This window comes from Lissotriton vulgaris, chromosome 12 (genome assembly GCF_964263255.1).
Source record: "Lissotriton vulgaris chromosome 12, aLisVul1.2, whole genome shotgun sequence".
In the NCBI taxonomy this organism is placed as follows: domain Eukaryota; kingdom Metazoa; phylum Chordata; class Amphibia; order Caudata; family Salamandridae; genus Lissotriton; species Lissotriton vulgaris.
Genome location: NC_141700.1, coordinates 717,982,469 through 718,002,223, shown reverse-complemented (window position 1 = coordinate 718,002,223; position 19,755 = coordinate 717,982,469). Strand labels below are relative to the sequence as shown.

Sequence of the window (19,755 nt, the reverse complement as noted above, 5' to 3'; positions counted from 1 at the left end):
GATGTGCAGCCGCTATTAAAGTGAAACCGCGGCATGGGGGCTTTTACAAAAAAAAGCATCTGTTTGTCAAACAAATGCTTCTTTTTTGTAAAAGCCCACGTGCCACGGTGTCACTTTAATACTGGACGTGCACCTTTCCTCAAACACAGCTTTTCTAAACAAAGGAGCGCGGCCGCGGCCTTCATGCACGTGAAGGTGCGGCATGGGGGCTTTGACAATTACAAAAAATATCTGACAATGCCAATAGCATAAAACTCTCAAAAATGCGAGACCTATGGCATTGCAAACAAGCACCCGCCGGCTCTGAGAGTGAAACCGCGCATGGTGCGCTGAATGTAAGGAAAGCAGGTCGTGCCTACATTAAGGCAAAACCCATTAAAGAAAATAGTGCTTACAGACAAATTAAAACATTCTGTGTTGCAACAGAAGCAAAAGGGCCAGTTACCATGGGAGATTTCAAATGAAGACAAGGCTGTACTAATGAGGGAACAACAGGGCAACTAAGGAATCCGATATCAGCATTTACAAAAGGACGATGAGGTAAGCCAATGAAAAATCTGTGCAGAGAGTGGGCTGGGCTTCAAATCCCTAACTCAATACAGCATGACCCACAGAGCAGCACATGCGCTGCCCAGGCTCGACCTAAAAAGGGACTCATGGTCAAATAAACTGCCTAGATGTCCCTGTGATGGAGTGTCAGTACAATCTTTAATGCACTTTCCATTATTTTGTGGTTTTATTGTGAAATCAGGAAATGTGTCTTACACCCTGTCCTATTATCGAGGTATTTTATAATGCACCAGGAAGCCTATTGACTTTTATGTAGTCTTGAGACTGATTACATCAGCCATGCTGTTTCTCTTTTTGTAAGTGGTGCTATAAAAGTAAGGAAATCTCTTAACCTGTACGATCAATTGGTGTATGAATATGACTAGGTATGCCATATATTGTGTTTATTTCTCCTTGTCTGATATTTTGATATTATGGTGTATTTTACTATTTTTAAATCCTCTTGTTTTTATGTCTTTTTAAATTGTGTTTTTTTATGATATAATGAAATTTTTGATAGATGTATTTAAGTATTTGTTCTTTCATGATTATATAATCGAATAAAGCGAACTTTGAATGACTGAGATTAACTTGCCAGCCCCTTCTCCCTACTGAGATATACCAATGTCCCTTACTTGTTATCTATCACTTGAATCAACGCGCACCCTTTTGAAGTGTACAGGGAGAGTCTCTCTCCCTTCCTCCAGTGTGACACATCCAGCTCATAGGAATGCAGCAATGCACAAATCTGTCTTTGGTGTTCCCCATCTCTCTTATGTCTTCACTGGGCTTCCCAAAATGGAACCCAGGGTCCTCCATGAACGTACCATTGCAGGCACACTTTCACTCGGTGTAAATACACAGCACACATACTGTCTAGTACTGCCACCTCCATGTATTGTGCCACTCCAGTCACACATACGTACAGCAGACACAATCAGTGGGCGCACTTCTTCGTACTATATCCTTTCTGTATTGTGCTACAGAGTGCTATTTTAAACACTCTTAGAGGCGGCAGACCCGAGAGCAGAGGACGGCCCGGGACCAGGGTTCGATTCCCAGCGCGGCAGGTTTCTGGACCAGGGTCAGCGGACTCGATAATTCTCTCGCCTCGGTGCCCACTCTGATCAGCGATCACACTCGGCAACTCTGGGCATTAGCTTGCCTCATCTTCACTAATGGCCCCACCAGACCGCCGGGGATGCCTGGTCTCACCCTGGAGATACCCATTAAGGGACCATCTCTTAGGGAAGCCAGGAAGGGTTTCGCAGCGGTCGAAGCGCCTTGGGACCCTCCGGGTAAGTAGTGCACTATATAAATGCCAATACATACATACATACACAGAGTGCTATTTTAAACACTCTACAATTACACACACTCACCCAGCGCATGCTGAACACTTCACTGTTCATGTATTGTACTTCTTGCATCCGCATGCACTGCACAGCACTACATCTTACATGTAATGTATTCCTCTTAGGCATACATAAATTCAGTACATGCACAAACCATGTTTGTGCTGCGCAGCTCCCTCCTTATACTGCACGCTTCACAGGCCCACATACATGTAATGTAAGCAATTATTTATATAGCGCACGGACACCAAACGGTTTCATGGCACTGGAGATGGAAGGGGAAGAGTGGGAGAAGATGTGGAGGTGTTAATCATAGGCTTGACGAAACAGGTGAGTTTTCAAGGTTTTCCTAAAAGAAGTGTAACATGAAATTGACCTGAGTCCATATGGAAGAGAGTTGTAATGGTATGCCTTTTAATGGTATGCGTTGTAATGGATGTTGCGGTGTAAAAAAATGCGTTGTAAAGGTAGGCGTTGTAACGTCATACATCCGTAATGAAGTGTCATCTCTCAGTCTGGAAAGTGTTGTTAACGACATCTACATAAATAGGCTTGCATTAGGTACAGTATCATTAATATTACTAAAAATTATTACTTTGCAAATCACTTAAACTATTCTGTGGGAAATACATTGAACTGGTAGGAAAGCTCAATCGGTTAATGCGCCCACTGCAGACTGTTTAACTTGTATTCCTTTTTTTCATTGAATACCTGTGTTATATTTTCCGGTCTTGTTCGTGCACTTGGGCAGTCGGATGTTACACTAGATTCTCGGGTTGTGTATTTGAGGTAAGGTAGAGAATAGGTCTGGCTAAGATCGTGAGGTACAAAGTGGCTGTTTTGTAAGCTTCCTGTAGCCGCAGTGTAGGGAGAGTGGTGAAACCCATAACTGTTTGAGGGTGGGGTGGAGTATAGAGGTTGAAGAGGGTGAGGGACACGGCGGCGCAACAACTCAACAGTGGGAAAGAGATGCTTAGGGGTGACGTGAGGAACGAATGAAAAAAAACAAATCTGAAGAGAAACTATGAAGGAAAGGAAAAGTGCGGATAGAAGTAATTTATGAGAAAAGAGAAGAAGGGGGTTCGGGGTCTGATAAGCAGAGACAGGAGGGAGTGAACTTAAAAAAGCAAGGAAAGAGAAGGATTGGTGTTGGGAAGAGGAGAACACTAATTGCTCAGAGATAAAGTATAAAACCGGAGCAGTAAGAGTGAGAACACAGTTCTTCCAGCAAGAAGTGGGGAGGAGAAAATGAAGCAGCGAGTGGTGATCAGAGACATACGTGCGGAGAGAGGGAGAGATAAAGAAATCACACAAAACTTCAGTGGTCCCGCGCGCTCTGGCCTCGCGCGCTCCGGCCTGCACTCATGCTCCTCTTTTCAGCTCCGGTCCCTAGCGCCTCGAAGCAACATCTGATGCTGCAAATGAGTATAAACGATAGCACACATGTAACGGCATCTACATCAAAGGCACCTTATAACTTTCACCCTCTAATGCATACGAGCCCTGTTCTCTCAGTGTGTGCTCCTACTTACGTATCCTGGTATAAAATCAGCGCCAAAGTGATCGAGAAGGCGCTTTTCACCCTGGCTCTGGGACCCCACCAGGGTGATGGAGATGCGGTCAATAGTCTTGGCCAGGAGGACCCTGCCGGTCTCCACCTGGATCTTGTAGTCAGCCATGTCTGAGAGCAGCTCTGTGGTACTGGGTCACACGGGGTGAATCCCTTCCTTTTTAAGGAAGGCAGAAGCGTCTCTGTCAAACCCAACCCCTTTTACACCCAAGGAGGCTGTACGTGATCCCTGCCAGGTGCGCACAGCCGATAGCGGACTGGAGGCACTCCAAACGCTGCTGGCGACTCCCGCAAATTCACTAGTTAAGATCACACATTTGGTGCACAATATTTTCTCTCCTGTTTTACCAGCCTACATCGGACGGGCATCGAACAGACGCCTTTAGTGCATTAGATAATTAAAACCATGACAATAAATTAAAGGTCAAACAATACATAGATATTCCAAAATGAATCCATTACATATTACATACAACATGTAAGTAAAATTAATAACGGTCAGCACATACTCAAAGAAATTCGTACTGCACAATAAAATTAACTTGGCACGCTCCTAACGTCTTTTACGTAAAGACCCAGTATTATCGCAGGTAAAAAAATGTTTTGCTGCCTCTTTGCAAGTAAGATAACGCTGCAGACAAGTCTGGAGTAACCAGCATCTTCTTCTTTCTAGAAGGGCTTTTCAAGTGCACAAAATGGGCAGAATTGATTCTTTTTATTTTTGGGGGAAGTTTTAAATAGCGCAAACTAGACCCGAAGGTATCAGAGCTCTTTACATGAGCACCAGTTGCGTTACAGATGGACGCATTTACTTTTAGGTTGAGCCCGGGCAGCGCATGCGCTGCGAGGCAGTCTGTATTAGAGAATGCCCCGGTTACTTACCGGTAATCTTCATTACTCTGAGTCCTTGTCTTCCTCGCCACAGTAATTACCCATGAGCCTCTGGCTCCCACAGAAACTCCAAGAAAACGTTTATGTTCTAGTCTCCCTCTCCCTCCTCCAAGATGGCCCCCAGTCACTACAGCCAATCCCATAAAGGGATACAGAAAACGCCCAAACGACCTGAAACCAAGCCGCAGACATTAGGCCACCAAGAGGGCCGGGAGGGAAGGGAAACTATACTGTGGCGAGGAAGACAAGGACTCGAAGTAAAGAAGATTACCGGTAAGTAACCGGGGCATTACCTCCTCGTCAGTCTTCCTCGCCACAGTAATTACCCATTAGCCAATACCAAAGCAAGTCAGCTTCATGTAAGGAAAAACAGCCCACACCAGAAAGGCAGTAAACCACAAGTTTATTGAATCAGAGTCAGATAAACAAAATACATTTCCATCAAGGAACACCGGCAGACAGTACAGAAGAGGCAAAGGAAACCGAGCCCCCACACCCAAACTGAAGGCGGTAATGGGACATGAAAGTATGAGGGGACGACCAAGTGGCAGCCCGACAAACATCCTCCATGGATACACCCTTAAACGCCCCCCAAGAGACAGCCACAGACCTGGTGGAACGGCCTTGAACAGGATGGGAAGGAACCTTGGAAACAGAACCATATGCCAACAAAATGGTCTCCTTAATCCAACGACTGACAGTGGAAATGGAAGGTTTCAAGCCCTGACAGGACAAACAAAAATTAACAAATAAATTGTCCACCTTACAGAATTAAGACGTGCGGGACAACAAGGCACGTCGAACATCCAACAGATGCAAAAGACACTCCTCAGCCGAGGAGGGATCAGCGCACAGAACAGGAAGGACCACCTCCGCCGACCGATGAAAGAAGGAATCAACCTTCGGTACAAAAGTAGGATGAGTCCGCAATACCACCCTCTCCAACAAAACAACCAAAAATGGAGCAGACCGCAGGAAAGCCCCCAATTCCCCAATACGCCTGGCAGAGGCAATGACAACCAGAAAGACGACCTTCAGGGTCAAAAAATTCAAGTCAACCGACTCCAAAGGCTCAAAAGGAGCCGACTGCAAGGAACGCAACACCAAAGGAAGGTCCCAAGGAGGAGGACACAGGATAGGATGGGGACGTTGGAAAGAGAGAGACTTAAAAAGCCTCGCCACCAAAGGAGCCACCGAAACCAAAGGAAGGGCATGAAAGGCCCGAATGGTGGCCCACTGCACACGAAGGGTAGAAATGGCCAAACCCTACTTAAAACCATCATTAAGGAAATCAAGAACGCGAGCAGGGTCCAAAAAAGCCACCAACAGACCGCGATGAACACACTAGGAAGCAAAGTTATCCCAATGCTTAGCATAGGATTTCAGCGTAGAAGATCGCCGGGACTGTTGAATAACACCCGCCACAGCCAACGAACAACCTCCACGGATCAGCGAATGCCTCTCAAGAGCCATGCCCACTGACCCAGGGACCGGCAGAGGAAGAAGAGGGCCCAACAGAGGGTAAGGCACAAACGGCAAGGCCCACCCCGGAGTCACAGCCAATTCCAACAACAGTGGATACCAAGGGCGACGACACCACCCCGGAACAACCAGAAGGACAAACGAACCCTCCCTCTTGATCTTCTGCAAGACCGCCGGAATCAGGGGAACAGGGGGAAATGCATACAAGAGGCCTCTCGGCCAAAGGAAAGACAGAGCATCCACCCTCCAAGCATCCCGGCAAGGCTTAATCGTGCAAAAACAGCGGACCTTGGCATTCGACTGGCAAGCAAAGAGGTCCACTATCGGAGACCCAAACATCTGCACCAACCTCCTGAACATCAACGTCGTCAGGGACAAAGACCACATGGATAGAAACACCCGGCTCAGACAGTCCGCCACAGTGTTCTCCTGACCAGGCAGGTAAATGGCAGACGGGGACGCCAGGTTCAACTCCGCCCAAGAACAAATCCGACGACTGAGGCAACTGAGGGAAAGAACCCTGCAACCCCCATGATGGTTGACATAGGACATCACCACCTGATTGTCTGTCTGGACCTGCACATGGTGACCCCGAAGAATACCCGAGAAGGCCAACAGACCCAACAGAACAGCCTTCAGCTCCTTGTAGTTGGAGGAACAAGACATCACCGAGGGAGCCAAAACCCCCTGGGCCGTCGAATCCCTCATAGTAGCATCCCAACCTAGCAGGCTGGCATCGGTAGTTAGAATCCGAGTCGGAACAACCAGAAACGGGCGACCCGAGAAAGATGAACCTCCTCCAACCACCAACCCAGGACCACCGAACCTCTGAGGACACAGGGATCAAAACATCCATATCTCGGGAACAGGGGTCCCAATGCAACAAAATGTGGGACACCACCGGATACATGTGAAGGCGAGCCCACGGCACCATCAACAAAGATGCCGACATCAGACCCTGAACCCTCAACCACAGGCTCACAGGATAAGAAGGCCCAAACAACAGGGAACGAACAGCAGGGGGCAGGAACACCATCCCCAACTGAGTCTTGAACAGAGCCCCAATGTAAGTCAATTCCTGTGCAGGAACCAGGGAGGACTTCGGAACATTCACCAGGAATCCGTGATGCTCCAGGACATGGCACACTCTCCGGACATGCAACTCCGCCTTAGAAAGAGAAGAAGCAGAAATCAAAATATCGTCCAGATAAGGAAAAAACACTAATGGCCTTCCCATGTAAATGGCCAATAAGTGGAGCCAGAACCTTAGTAAAAACCCTGGGCGAAGAGCAGAGCCCAAAAGGTAATACCTGGAACTGGTAGTGACAACCCAGGACGCAGAACTGCAGAAACTTCTGAGAGTCGGGGTGAACAGGCACATGTAGATAAGCATCCCTCAAGTCTATTGAGGCCAGAAAATCCCCCTGAAACACCAGAGGAAGCATCAACTGGAGCGAAACCATTTTGAACTTCTGGTGAGGAACGAAAGTATTCACCCACTTCAAATCCATCACAGGTCTGAAATCCCCCGTGCGTTTGGACACTAGGAAGAGAATGGAATAAACGCCCAACCCCAACTGATCGTCGGGCACTGGAATCACAGCCTTCTTGACAACAAGGGATTCGATGCCTTCCAAAAGCACCACCCTTCTAAGAGGGTCTCTGGGACAAGGAGTGGATATGAAACAGCCTGGGGGAGTCTGGGTAAACCCAATACACAAACCTTCTGAAACCACCTGAAGCACCCACTGATCTGACACAGTCTCGCGCCAAGAGTCTATGAAGCAAGTGAGGCGACCCCCAACCGGACCCACACCAGGAGCGATCCAGTCATGACTTTGAAGTAGGAGCGGAGGAGGTAGAAGCACCAGAGAACCGGGATTTGTCAAAGGAAGGAGCACCCCAGCCACGCTCCCTCCCACAAAAGGGCTGACCAGTACGGCCCCTCCTAGAAGGACCAAAAGCCCCCTGGGAACCAAAGGCATGGAAGCGACCAGCACGTTCAGGAGCAAGGAGCTTACGGTCTTCCTCCGTTTTCATCACCATCTCATCCAATGGGGAACTAAACAGCTTAACCCCAGAAAAAGGGATTTTCATCAGGAGACCCTTCTGGGTAGCATCAGCCTTCCAGGAGCGGAGCCATAACTGACGTCTCGCAGTGACAGAAGACCCAGCCGCAGAAGCTGCCGCCCCCAATGAAACAAAAGAAACATCAGAAAGCAGGCGAACCTGCTGCTCCATCATCGCCAGAGTAGAAGAGACATCCTGCCCCAGGTCCAATAATTCAGACAAAGACTGAAAATCTCTAAGCAAAGACTGGATCGTGTAAGAGGAATAGGCCGCCGCCCGGATGGAAAAATTTGCAGCCGCAAAAGTGCGCTTCACTGCACCATCCACCTTACGATCCTCAGGGTCAGCAGGAGAGGAATCCTCAGAAACAACAGTCCCATGAGATGACATACTGGCCATCAAGGAATCAACCTTAACAGAGGAAGGGAATTTCACAGCAAAGTCCTGCAGAGGAAAGCGTTTATTCAAAAAACGCGGAAAAGAGCCCTTGTCCACATCCTTCCACCCTGTTTCCAAAACCTTCAACACAGAAGAATGCAGAGGCAAAGATTCAGGCTCAGGACGCTGATATTGAGAAAATAAATCATCTTCCAGAGGCACATCTGAGTCAGGAAAAACCAAGTTCTTGCGAATGTGACTCAGCACCGCCTAAAGGTCGGCACCCTGCACAAAACGTCCCTTGATGTCAACATCCTCCTCAAGTTCTGAGTCAACATCAGGAGCGCCTTCACACTCGCCCTTTTATCAGGAGGAACCGGAACCTTATCCTGCAAAGCAGCTGCAACTGCAGAATTAATCATTTGCTGCACATTTCCAAAGAAGGAATCGTCACCCCGTAACCAGTTTCTAAAGAACCTGGAGCAGACCCATTAGACGAACCACTCTCCATGATAGCCACCACATGAGTGAAATGCACATGCAAAAACACCGGAGAACACTCCCAGTTAAAAAGCAAGCGGTTGCCAGGCAACCAAACCAAACATCACCCAGTACGCCCCCAAAGAGTATTAAAGAGCAGGAAGTCCCGCGCGCCCAATAGGAAAGATTGACTGCCCCCCGACAGAGAACAGGCTCAGGATGCCGTCAGCAGAAGGACCCAACATGCGTACAACTCAGCCCCCGAGTAACAGAGGCGGCAAAAGGGGAGCGCGAGTCCCGGGAGACTCTGGCTCCCACTGCAAAGTGCACCCGGCCACGCCACGTCCGCTAAGCAAGACGCGCGTCCGGAAACAGAGCACACCTGACCCCGATCCCGCACAGCAGGACCCCAGGCGCACCCCCACATAGCGAGGCCCAAGCGACCCAGCAAATACAAACGCTCCAAGAGTCCGCTAGAGCAGGACATGGAGCGCGTAGGTAGAGGAAGTGGAGGAAAACAACAATCAATTAAAAAATAAAACAAAACGTAAGAATCACACAAACATCACTACCCGTCCCCTTCCAAATACCGGAGGCCATAAGGGGCTGCTCCAGCAAGCCCCCAGCCCCCACTCACCGCATAACCGGCATACAGACAGCACTCGGAGTAGTGCAAAAATCCAAAAACAGGTCGTTTGGGCGTTTTCTGTATCCCTTTATGGGATTGGCTGTAGCCACTGGGGGCCATCTTGGAGGAGGGAGAGGGAGACTAGAATGTAAAAGTTTGCTTGGAGTTTCTGTGGGAGCCGGAGGCTCATGGATAATTACTGTGGCGAGGAAGACGGACAAGGAGGTAATGGACTTGAAGCACCGCCTTATCTCCGCCCATATTTTTCATTGGCTTATGTCACTGTCCTTTGTAAATGCTGGCTTCTGATTCGTTAATAGGCTTACTAGTCCATCCTTAGTCCCGCCTTGTCTTCATTTGTAACCTCCCATGAGGACCTACCCTTTTATTTCTGTTGTTACACTGTATCTTATTTAGTCTGTAGGCACTATTTTCCTTAATGAGTTTCTCCTATTGCAGGTACAACATTCTTTCCTGCAACATTCAGCGCGCCATGCACACTTTCACTTCTTTAAAATGAAATAGGTCATGCATTTATCAGAGTTTGAGCTATTGGCATTGTAAATGACAATGCGTTTTATTTATTTATTTATTTTGAAAGTTTTATAGAGCGCGAACCAGACCCATGCGGATATCAGAGCGCTTTACACGCAGTGAAAATTATACAATACAATACAAAATACCAATGTATATCAAGCAGTGAGAATTATAAAACACAATACAAAATACAAATATGTGTGTACATAGTGTGCATAAATATAACATACGAGAAAGGTAGATCAATATTGGATCCTGCGTTGTGCAAAGTAGGAGACAGAAAGGTGCGGGCCGAGACAGCCTAAGTGTCATGTAGATTGTCTGTTTGTATCTATATAGGTCATGTCCTTTAGTGAAGCTCATGTGAATTTTTCCATGAGAATCGCCTTAACTTCCTTTTTGAATAGTGCAGTAGATGTGGTAGGTCTGGTTTCTGGGGGTAGTGCGTTCCAAATCCTAGGAGCCATCCCTGAGAAGGAGCGTTTGTAAGTTTTCACCTTATTAAATCTGTGTGGTTTCAGTAATAGGCTTTTTGCACTTCTCGTGGATCTCTTGCCCCTAGAGATAGACAGTTTCCGAGAGAGATAGCTGGGTGCTTTATGGTGAATGGCTTTGTGGGTCAAGCATGGTATTTTTAGGTGAATTCTGGCTTCCCATGATAGCCAGTTCAAAGCTTTTAGGTCAGGGGAGATGTGGGACCTTTTTTTTGAGCCCGTGATGAGCCTGGCTGCCGCGTTGATGGTGGCTCTCACTGGTGCTGTTGTAGCTTTGGGGAGACCACAGAGAGAGACACTTCCGTATTCGATCCTGGGGATAACTAGAGCTTGGACTGCCGTCTTGAAGTAATTTTTTGGTAGGAAGGGTTTAAGTTTCCTTAGAATATTAATCTGGAAATGTTCTCCTTTTGTTGCGTTGGCAATGTGTTTATGCATGTTGAGGTTGCCATCAAGGGTTATACCCAGAGATTTAGCTGAGTCAATGATTGTAGGTTGCACGTTGAATGCCGTGAGGTGTTTGAACCAATCCTGAAAGAGGGGAATTTTGGAGGGTGGAGCTATAAGTAGGAATTCAGTTTTGAGTGCGTTGAGCTTGAGTTGGTTCTCAGCTAGCCATGTTTGGGTGTTCAACAGCGTTTGGTTGAGCAGTTTGACATCTTCAGGAGTATGAATCTTCAGATAGAGTTGTGTATCATCTGCGTACATGTGACATTGGACGTTGGATGCTTGCAGCAAGATAGTAAGAGGTTCCATGAATAGATTGAATAGTGTAGGGGGTAGTGCGGACTCTTGTGGGACTCCAAGAGTTACTGGTACAGGTTTGGAGAAGGAGTTATTGACCTTGAATTTTTGGGTCCGGTTTTGAAGAAAGGAGGTAAACCAATTGAGCACTGAGCATGATAGACCCATTCTAAGGTTCAGGAGTTCAATCAGGTGTTCATGTTTGACCGTATCGAAGGAAGAGGAGAGATCTAGCAAGATGAGTCGGCATAATCGCATCGTCGATAATGTAAGTCATGGCTGTTTCAGTGCTATGCCCTGCTCTAAAGCCAGATTGGTGATTGTCGAGGAGGTCGAAGAGGTCAATGTGTTTTGTTAATTGTTGGAGAAAGCATTTTTCCAAGAGTTTGGCTAGGGTAGGGCTGTTCGAAATAGGGCGATAGTTGTTAAGGTCCATCGGGTCAGCTGTGGTTTTTTTTAGGATGGGTTTGACTTGACCAATTTTGAGGATGTCCGGGATGCTGCCTTGATGTAGAGAGCTGTTGATGATCCTGGTCCAGAGCGGCAGGATAAGGGGGATTAGATCTTTAACTGCGTTAGCAGGGAGAGGATCAGTGGTATGATTGGCCGGCTTGAGGGTGCTAAGGATCTTGCCTACAGCTTCTTCAGTGTATGAATCGAAGGAGGACCAGGTTACCTCATTTTTTAGTTGAAGTTTTGAGGATGTTTGTTGTGGCGGAGTTTGAGGAGAGGGAGGGATTGTTATAAGAGGGCAAGACTGTAGGACTGTGATGTCATTGAGAAGATCCCTCTTGATGTTTTCTGTTTGTAGGTTAAAGAGAGCAGAGAAATCGTCACAAGTGGGTTGGGTGCCTGAGGTATCTTGTAGTTGTTTAGGTTAATCTCTAGATTGTGATTTGATTAATTCAAACAATTTTTGGAGTCGATTTCTTGCTTGATCTAGTTGGTGAGAGAAAAATTCTGCTTTAGTGCGTTTGATCTTTCTGTAATAATCTTTTCTCTTACTCCTTAGAATTTTCACGTGTTTGGCGGATGGGATTGATCTCCAGATACGTTCTGAAGTTCTAAGAGACGTCTGTCATCGTTCAAAAGGTCATTGAACCAGGGTTTGGAGTTTTTAGAAGGAACTCTCTTTAGTTGCAGAGGAGCGGCTTCATTGATAACCGTAGCCATAGCGTTAAGGTAATGTTTGGTGAGGTCATTTACGGAGGCGAGGTCATCCGGAGACTGGAGTAGATTATGGGAGTGAATGGGCAGAGTGTTGGGCTTGAGTTTTTTCAAGTCTCTTTTCAAATCTTTGGTTTAGTGGATTGGGTTGCGTTAAGTTTCATAGTTTCCTTGATGAAGAATGTAATGATGTGGTGGTCTGACCAGTCACAGGGGAGGATTGAGTCAAGCTGAATGGAGTTGTTTTTGGAAATTATTAAGTCCAGGATTGCACCTTTTTTGTGTGTGGGGCTGGTGCAGATTTGGGCGAGGTCAAGTGTGTCGATAAAGTTTTTGAGACTGTTGACTATTGAGTCATCGTTGTCATTCCAATGGAGATTGAAGTCGCCTAGGAATATTTGGGTGTTTTGACGTCCGATAGATGTTGGACCATGTCCATGAAGTGTTTAATGAAAGTAAGGTTATCACGAGGAGGATGATATATGATGTGAAGGGAGCAAACTGGCGTACCATTACTGGTGATGTTGATGAACATGTATTCACAAGAGGAGAATGTTGGGGATATGGCTCTGTTTACTGATATGTAGCTCCCATGCTATTCCTCCCCCAATTTTTTCACTTCTATCAAGTCTGATGATGTCATAGTTAGGTGGTACCAAAATGTCCAGGAGGGGTGAGGAGGATTCAGTTAGCCATCTCTCTGTTAGCACAATCAAGTCCAGCTCATGAGAGATGATGAGGTCGGCGACATCTACTGCGTGTCTAGCGGCCGATCTACAGTTCAGGAGGGTGCATTTGAGAAGGGGTGTTGTAAGAGAAGGGGTGGGATCAAGTGTGAGTGTGATTCTTCTAAGGTTATTATCACTGATTCCTCTATTGTTGTGAGTGGTGGGTCTGTGTGGATTAGAGGTGATAGCCCTAATCGTGTGAGTCGCGGCACTAAGGGAGATGAGAAGGGGATTGTAGGAGAGTAGGAGGGAGCGAATCTCATTCTCCGAGAATGGGTTTATGTGTTGATTATCAAAAGAGATAAATAAAAGTCATTGTCATTTACAATGCCAATAGCTTAAACTCTTGCAAATGTGAGACCCATTGCATTGCAACTGCTTGTTTTTGTTAGGGATGGGTAGATTAAGTGATTTGCCCAGAAGCACAGGATGTTGAGCGTCCCTGCCAGAGACTTGAGCCCCTTTCCTCTGCTTCGAGTTTGACCGCTCTAGCCGTTAGGCCACATCCTCTCCCCAACCCCTCCCGCTAGAAATGCAAAGCCTACAGAGACCAGCCTCCTAGGAAAAAGTGTCCAGGCTCAATTCTGAATAGGGGATTAGCAAACATAAACTGATCAATTTGTAAGCCTTTTTTCGCTGAAGTGGAATAAACAATTAAACTTATTTTAAACCTTCATTGTATAAATCAATGATACAACTGGAATGTTCATGTCTAGACATTGCATCCAACGTCCTTTTACAAAAAGAAAACACTTTAATTCAACGATAATTCAAGAATCCTCCTGACCATCAATAGTTTCCCAGTACTTGCTAAGGAACCTTCTTCACATTCCTAACTTTGACAGAACTCAAGAGGGCAGCTTTCATTGCTAAGGTCTGTTTCACAAGGTAAAACTAAGTCCTGATCTGAGGGAGGGCTTAGGTTCTCTGAACCACCTTCTAAAAGGGTTAGCCTACTGAGGTCAAGTATTGGGAATCTCTCTCTGGAAAGACTACCTGATGATAAGATAGAAAAGGGAGTAGCTCTGCTCATGCAATTCACAAGAGACTCCTCAGTTAGATTCTTTAACTTCTCTGATCCTCCCAAAGCTATAAAACAATGACAACACTGTTTTTTATAGTTGCTAGGTAAAGGTGTGTGGAGTCAATCTCACTCTTCCATAACATGGTAAAATTGATGGTAGTCAATGGTGATCTACAAGCGTTACCTACTTGCCAGGAACCCGTGTTCCTTCTCTCCACCAATGAATGCAATGTTTCTCATTGCCAGGTCCCTTTAGGAGGGCCACAGGGCACGCATAAGCTCTTTAGGTAATTTGTCTCTGGCGTCCTGGGGTCTATCCTTGTATGGCTTCACAAATCTGGGCCAAGTAAAATCCCTTCAGCAATTGACTCTGGTAGCAGAGGCGAGCAGCCACAGCCTTCTCAGGGAGGTTTTATGGGGGTGCTGGAGCTCAGAACTCAAGAATCAGTCAGCAGTGCAATAACAGATTGCCCAGCTTAATGCTTTACTTTGATAATCACCAGTACTTTAGTGCACAGAAAAAACTCAATACTTTGTAGAGATCCTGGGTCCCTATCCGCTCATCCCTGGTGTTGCTCCTTTATAGACTAGGTAGGCTCCCCCTTTCTGGGTCTGTGTTTTTTCTGGGTGAGTATCAAGGTACATGTGCAGATTACAATAACGTATTAGTTTGTAAGCTCAGTATCTTCATACTTCCTCAAGTGTTATTTCTCACCTCTGTGGAGCAGCCGGTAAGGATCCATTGCATGCATCTGACTCATTCCCTCTTCCAGGAAGAGATGCTGGTAGGAGGTTCTCCCACTCATGTTATAAAGTAGCAGGCAGCAGTGGCAGCCTGTTCAGGCATGCAGGGTTTTGGCAGACACAGGTCTCTGTCTGGCAGAGCCTGGTACTTGACTTCCGGAAGTTTAGGTCATGTGGTCAGAAGTCACACTTTGCCTCATTATTGTCTCTGGGTTGTCAACCCCACTACTGGTGTAATTTTTTGATGCAGTGTCAAAGCCCAGTATTGCAGGATCACCGTCTGCTGAGGCATACCTCATGAAACTAGTTATTGACTGCATCAACAGTGTCCCCAATTTGGCTGTGTCACTGCATCAGTGGCTGCCGCATGGAAACCACTCATGGGCAGAGATTTCTCTCCTTATCCTTCCAATCTTAAATGTCAGCCTTCCAATACAGATGGTCCCTCACACCACCAGGGAAGGTGCATCTAGTGTTCCCTTGATAATCACACCTAATGCATGCAGAGCTGGCAGGCTGCTTTTATCTCTCAGCAGGCAGGTTGGGTTCCAAGTGCTTCAGATCAGGGTAACAGTTTGATCCTTCCAAGCAAGATCCAGGTTATATCCTCTCACCACTTGGAAACTGACTGTCAGAGGACTGCTGTACAACCAGAGCTTGTTTCCGCCAGAGTACTCTTGGAACACATGTTTCCTTGGTTAAAGAACTTGGAACTGGAAGTATGACAGAGTCTCCCACTTTTTCGCAGTGAATGCAGACCGGGAATGTGGCTTCTTGGTCTGCACTTTCAGAACCAGTTTGGGATGGTTTTCCTTTCAAGTGTCTTCTCCAGGTTGTTTTCCAGACTCAGCCTTTGTGTACAGTGATACCCCTTACAGTAGCGTAGTCTGTTGCCTGGAGTACCCACAACAGATGCACAAAGTGATGTGACCTCTCTGCATTAGGCTAACAGTTGCATTGAACATTCATCAGGAAACAGAAAAAAGCAGGCCTTGCTGTAAGGGACAACCTCACCTTTAACATTCGGAACTGCGCTCTCATCCTTCACCAAATGACAGTGCTCAGGAAGATTTAGCAACTCCTTAAAGTCAAAAATATAGATTTTAATAACATCGATGTTTGTGTTAGTGTTCTGTATTTTATAAGTATGTGTTCCACATGTTTTGTTATGTTTTGTATTTTTTCAACAAATATATGTATTAATTGTTTAGAGGTTAGTACATTTTTAAAAAGTACATTTTGCGATTTAGTACCGTAGCGGGTTGTGGGTTTATAGGGGAATAGGGTGGGTAGTAATTTTATTATAGTAAATTAATTCATACATGTTAGAAATTATTAAATATTTTTAATTAAATTGTTGTGTTTTATCTAGGATCCTAATTAAAATATTTCAGACTTCCTCAGACTCCTAGAAAGCACAACGAGTTCTTACAACATATCAAACCTCCAGCAACCTGGGAATTCCCCGTCCGTGCCTTTGTTTTGATTTTTCTTAGAACTCCTAAATGCACTGAAAGAACGGTCAGTTCTTAGTGACATCTTTAATTGTGCATCTCATGTCCAATCTTACGTCAAACACGGCACATTCCAGGTATAAATATACCAGCGTTTGCCTTAAGTAACACACAGTGGTGTGGAGCAGAGCGGCTATCTACTTATCCAAAGCTCAGCTGATGCGAGTGCCGAAGGAAGCCGTCCCTCCCATCTGATGCACTGAGAAAGACGCTGTCTTTTTCTCCTGCTGAGAAAATCCAGCTCCGGTGTTTCCAGTCTCCCTCGTGGGGTACTGGAAGATCGAGTCTTGAGAGCGAGATACGAGACCTCCTCCATTCTAGAAACCAAGGTACGGAGCTGATTAGATCTTTAGAGAATTCTTGGGTCCGATACTTGGCAAAAAACTAACTTAACTTAAACTGCAGCCCATCTACTCCTTCCCACGTACTAGGCTTAGGTTAGGTACACCGGGGTAGGCGTATTTAGAAGCACCAGTTGAGTACGTTTAGTCAAGCTTTTATCTCTGTATGTAACTGTATATATTTTATACCTTTTAAGTATCAAATGGCTCAGAAACCATATCAATGCTTTTGCAGTATTATTTCATAATACTCCTTTTACTGTACGCACTTTACTTTATAACAAGTATTTCAATCATAGCAATTCATTTCTCTTGCATGAGAAAGAAGACTGTTCAATAAATAACACCTTTTATTGAAAACGCCCGTCTCTCTATTTCTCTGCACTCTGGTGAAACTAAGTATGCACAACTGACAAAATATTGTGCACCTAATCTTTTGTTTCCTCAAAAAACTTGCTCTGCAAGACACTTTTTCATTAAATAATGTCGCTTAACGGCGACAACAACGTAACCGGTGAAGCCGCAGTAAATGCGACTCAACCGGGTGCAGACCTAACAGTGTCTAATGAAGACGACCATGATGCCGTAAACATCCCGGCCAACATAAGAAAAACCATAACTATAAAACTTATAGAAAATGGAGTAACATCGAGAGGTGGTAGAGGCACATGAGTTTCGGCTGACAGAGGTATTCTTTTCCTGGATAACTTTTCCAGCAGCAAATGCTGTAACACATGAGTTCCACTTCTATAAAGTAGCGGAATATCCAGAGGAATACTCTCCTTTTGAGGAAGTTGAAATTCCACTAACATACCAAGAGCACCTGCTCTTGTTTAATGGCGCCCTAAATCATCAAAATCACATTACCAGGCTAGGTCCATTAGGTAGACCAGGAGCCTCATGGCCGGTTCTAGCCGGCTAACACCAAATCCCGACATCGATAAAATGTCTAATGAAGAACTCTTAGTTAAAATAAAAGAGTTAACAAAAACCTACAGGGATTTAGTTCAATTAACATTGGGTGGTAAACCAGTAAAACCCCAACTAATTGAAAATCCTGAAAAAACCTTTATTAAAAATAATCTCAATTCTCAAAAGAAGAACTGGGAGGGAAATAAACAAACCACTCCAAGAGAAAAACTATTTCAGGCCAGAGGAAGGTCTCCCCAGTGGAGAAATAGATCTCCAGAGAGGGGGGGGCAAGTCTCCCCTAAGGGAGCCCTCTGAGAAAAGATATAACCTTAGAAATAGGGACAATCTGAGAAAACCTGACAGATATCAAGATATTGATACAAGTTCCTCTCGATCTTATCAGACTTCCTCAAAGAAATCGGAAAGAAGGGGACGGTCAGAACACAAGGAAGAGCACGTCAAGTATAAAGACAAAGAACCTGCTCATCAAAATAAAAAAATCACAATTTCCCAGAAAGAAGGTAGCCAGTATTAAAATAAAACATGCCGAGAATCCTGAGGACACAACTGAAAAATGGAGAGTGGGCCCAGACAATGCTAGACAGCGCAGCAGAAGTGAGCATAGCTCGCAAGATCCTGATGAATCTTCTGGAGACAGTGGACACAAATGAATACATTCAAGTGGAAACTGCAGACACCTGAGTGAGTGTGCCTCATAAACTATACGAAATAACATTACGTATAGAGGGAGATAAAACCAGGAAAATAAAAGGTCTCTTTTGGGAGAATCTATTGAAAGGCTATGACATCCTTCTAGCAGAAAAAGACTGGCCACCAGAGTTTGTCAGGGAGTGCCCACATGGCGAAGAAATGATTATGCCTGCCTTCTCAAATCACATTCCAATACATAAAAAATACACACTTGCTAGAAAATGGGCAGTAGCCCAAGCCCCAGCATTATATAAAAACATGTAGAATGGGATGAGGACTCTCCTCAGCATAAAATCCAGTTAAAAAATCAGCCTACTGCATAGAGGCAGTATCCGGTTAAACAGGAAGCTAAGAGCAACTTGAATATCAGGGGGTGATTTAAACATGCACCTCACAAATGAACAATCCTTTGTTTCCTGTCTCCAAGCCAGACGATGCATATCGTCTAGTCTTGGACTACAGACATCTAAACTCCTGCTGTAAAACTTTTGCAGTCCAAAACTCACACAGTGCAGCAGTAATGAATAACATCATGCGTAAAAAATATAAAACGACATTAGATATCTCTAATGGATTCTTCTGTCAAAACATTGCACCTGAAAGCAAGTGTTTGACCGCTTTCTCAATAATGGGGTCGCAAAAAACAATTTTGTCGTCTCCCACAGGGATTCAAGAACAGCCCAGGATTATTTTCAGCAAGGGTAACAGAGTTACTACAAATTTATGATGATGACGCATTATCTTATGTAGACGACATCTATCTTACAGATGATGACCTGGAGACTCACTTGAAAAGAGTGAACACCATAATACTTGGGTTCGCTTCTGAGGGGTACAAATTTAATTTAAAAAAATCAAGAATTGCCCATTTAACTGTCCTATTTTTAGGATACAAATTATCAAGTGAAGGCAAAACCCTGGCAGACAACTTCTTAGAGAAATGTGCTGTACTACAAGCTCCTAAAACCCTCAAAAACCTGCAATCAATACTAGGATTCCTGAATTTCGGAAGAACATACATTCTAAATTATGCAGAGAGGGTTAAACCCCTCTACGAACTAATAAAACCTGATTTTAAATCAATTAATTGGACTCAGGAACACACAGAAATATTAAGATCATTACAGACAGATATGTTAACTAAAACAAAACTACAAACACGCGCAAATGAACGCAACCTTGTAATCCGAGTCATCCCAGGCAGATGCGGATTCACATACCTGACCTCTAATGAGGGAAAAACTGTACCAATAGCTTACAAATCACATTTGTACACACAAGCTGAAATGAAATTCAGCTCAACAGAAAAAATTCTGACTGCAGTTCAAACGGCTGTAGCAAAAGAAAGAGCCCTAGCCCAAGGTAAACGAATTATTATCGTTACACCAATACCTGCCCTAGAAGCAGTAACAAAAGCAAGCATACCCAATACTAAA

The 19,755-nt window shown here is 45.2% G+C and overlaps 1 protein-coding gene across 1 annotated transcript in view; it reads right to left on the bottom strand.

Annotated features, from left to right (window-relative positions):
- Positions 1-3,641, bottom strand: part of LOC147678110 (hydroperoxide isomerase ALOXE3-like) — a 147,176-nt gene extending 143,535 nt beyond the window's left edge. The window contains exon 1 of the mRNA XM_086945971.1: positions 3,437-3,641. Coding sequence (XP_086802097.1) covers positions 3,437-3,583 — 147 coding nt within the window. The 5' untranslated portion in view covers positions 3,584-3,641. The remainder of the gene's footprint in view (positions 1-3,436) is intronic.
- Between the last annotated feature and the right edge of the window lie 16,114 nt (positions 3,642-19,755).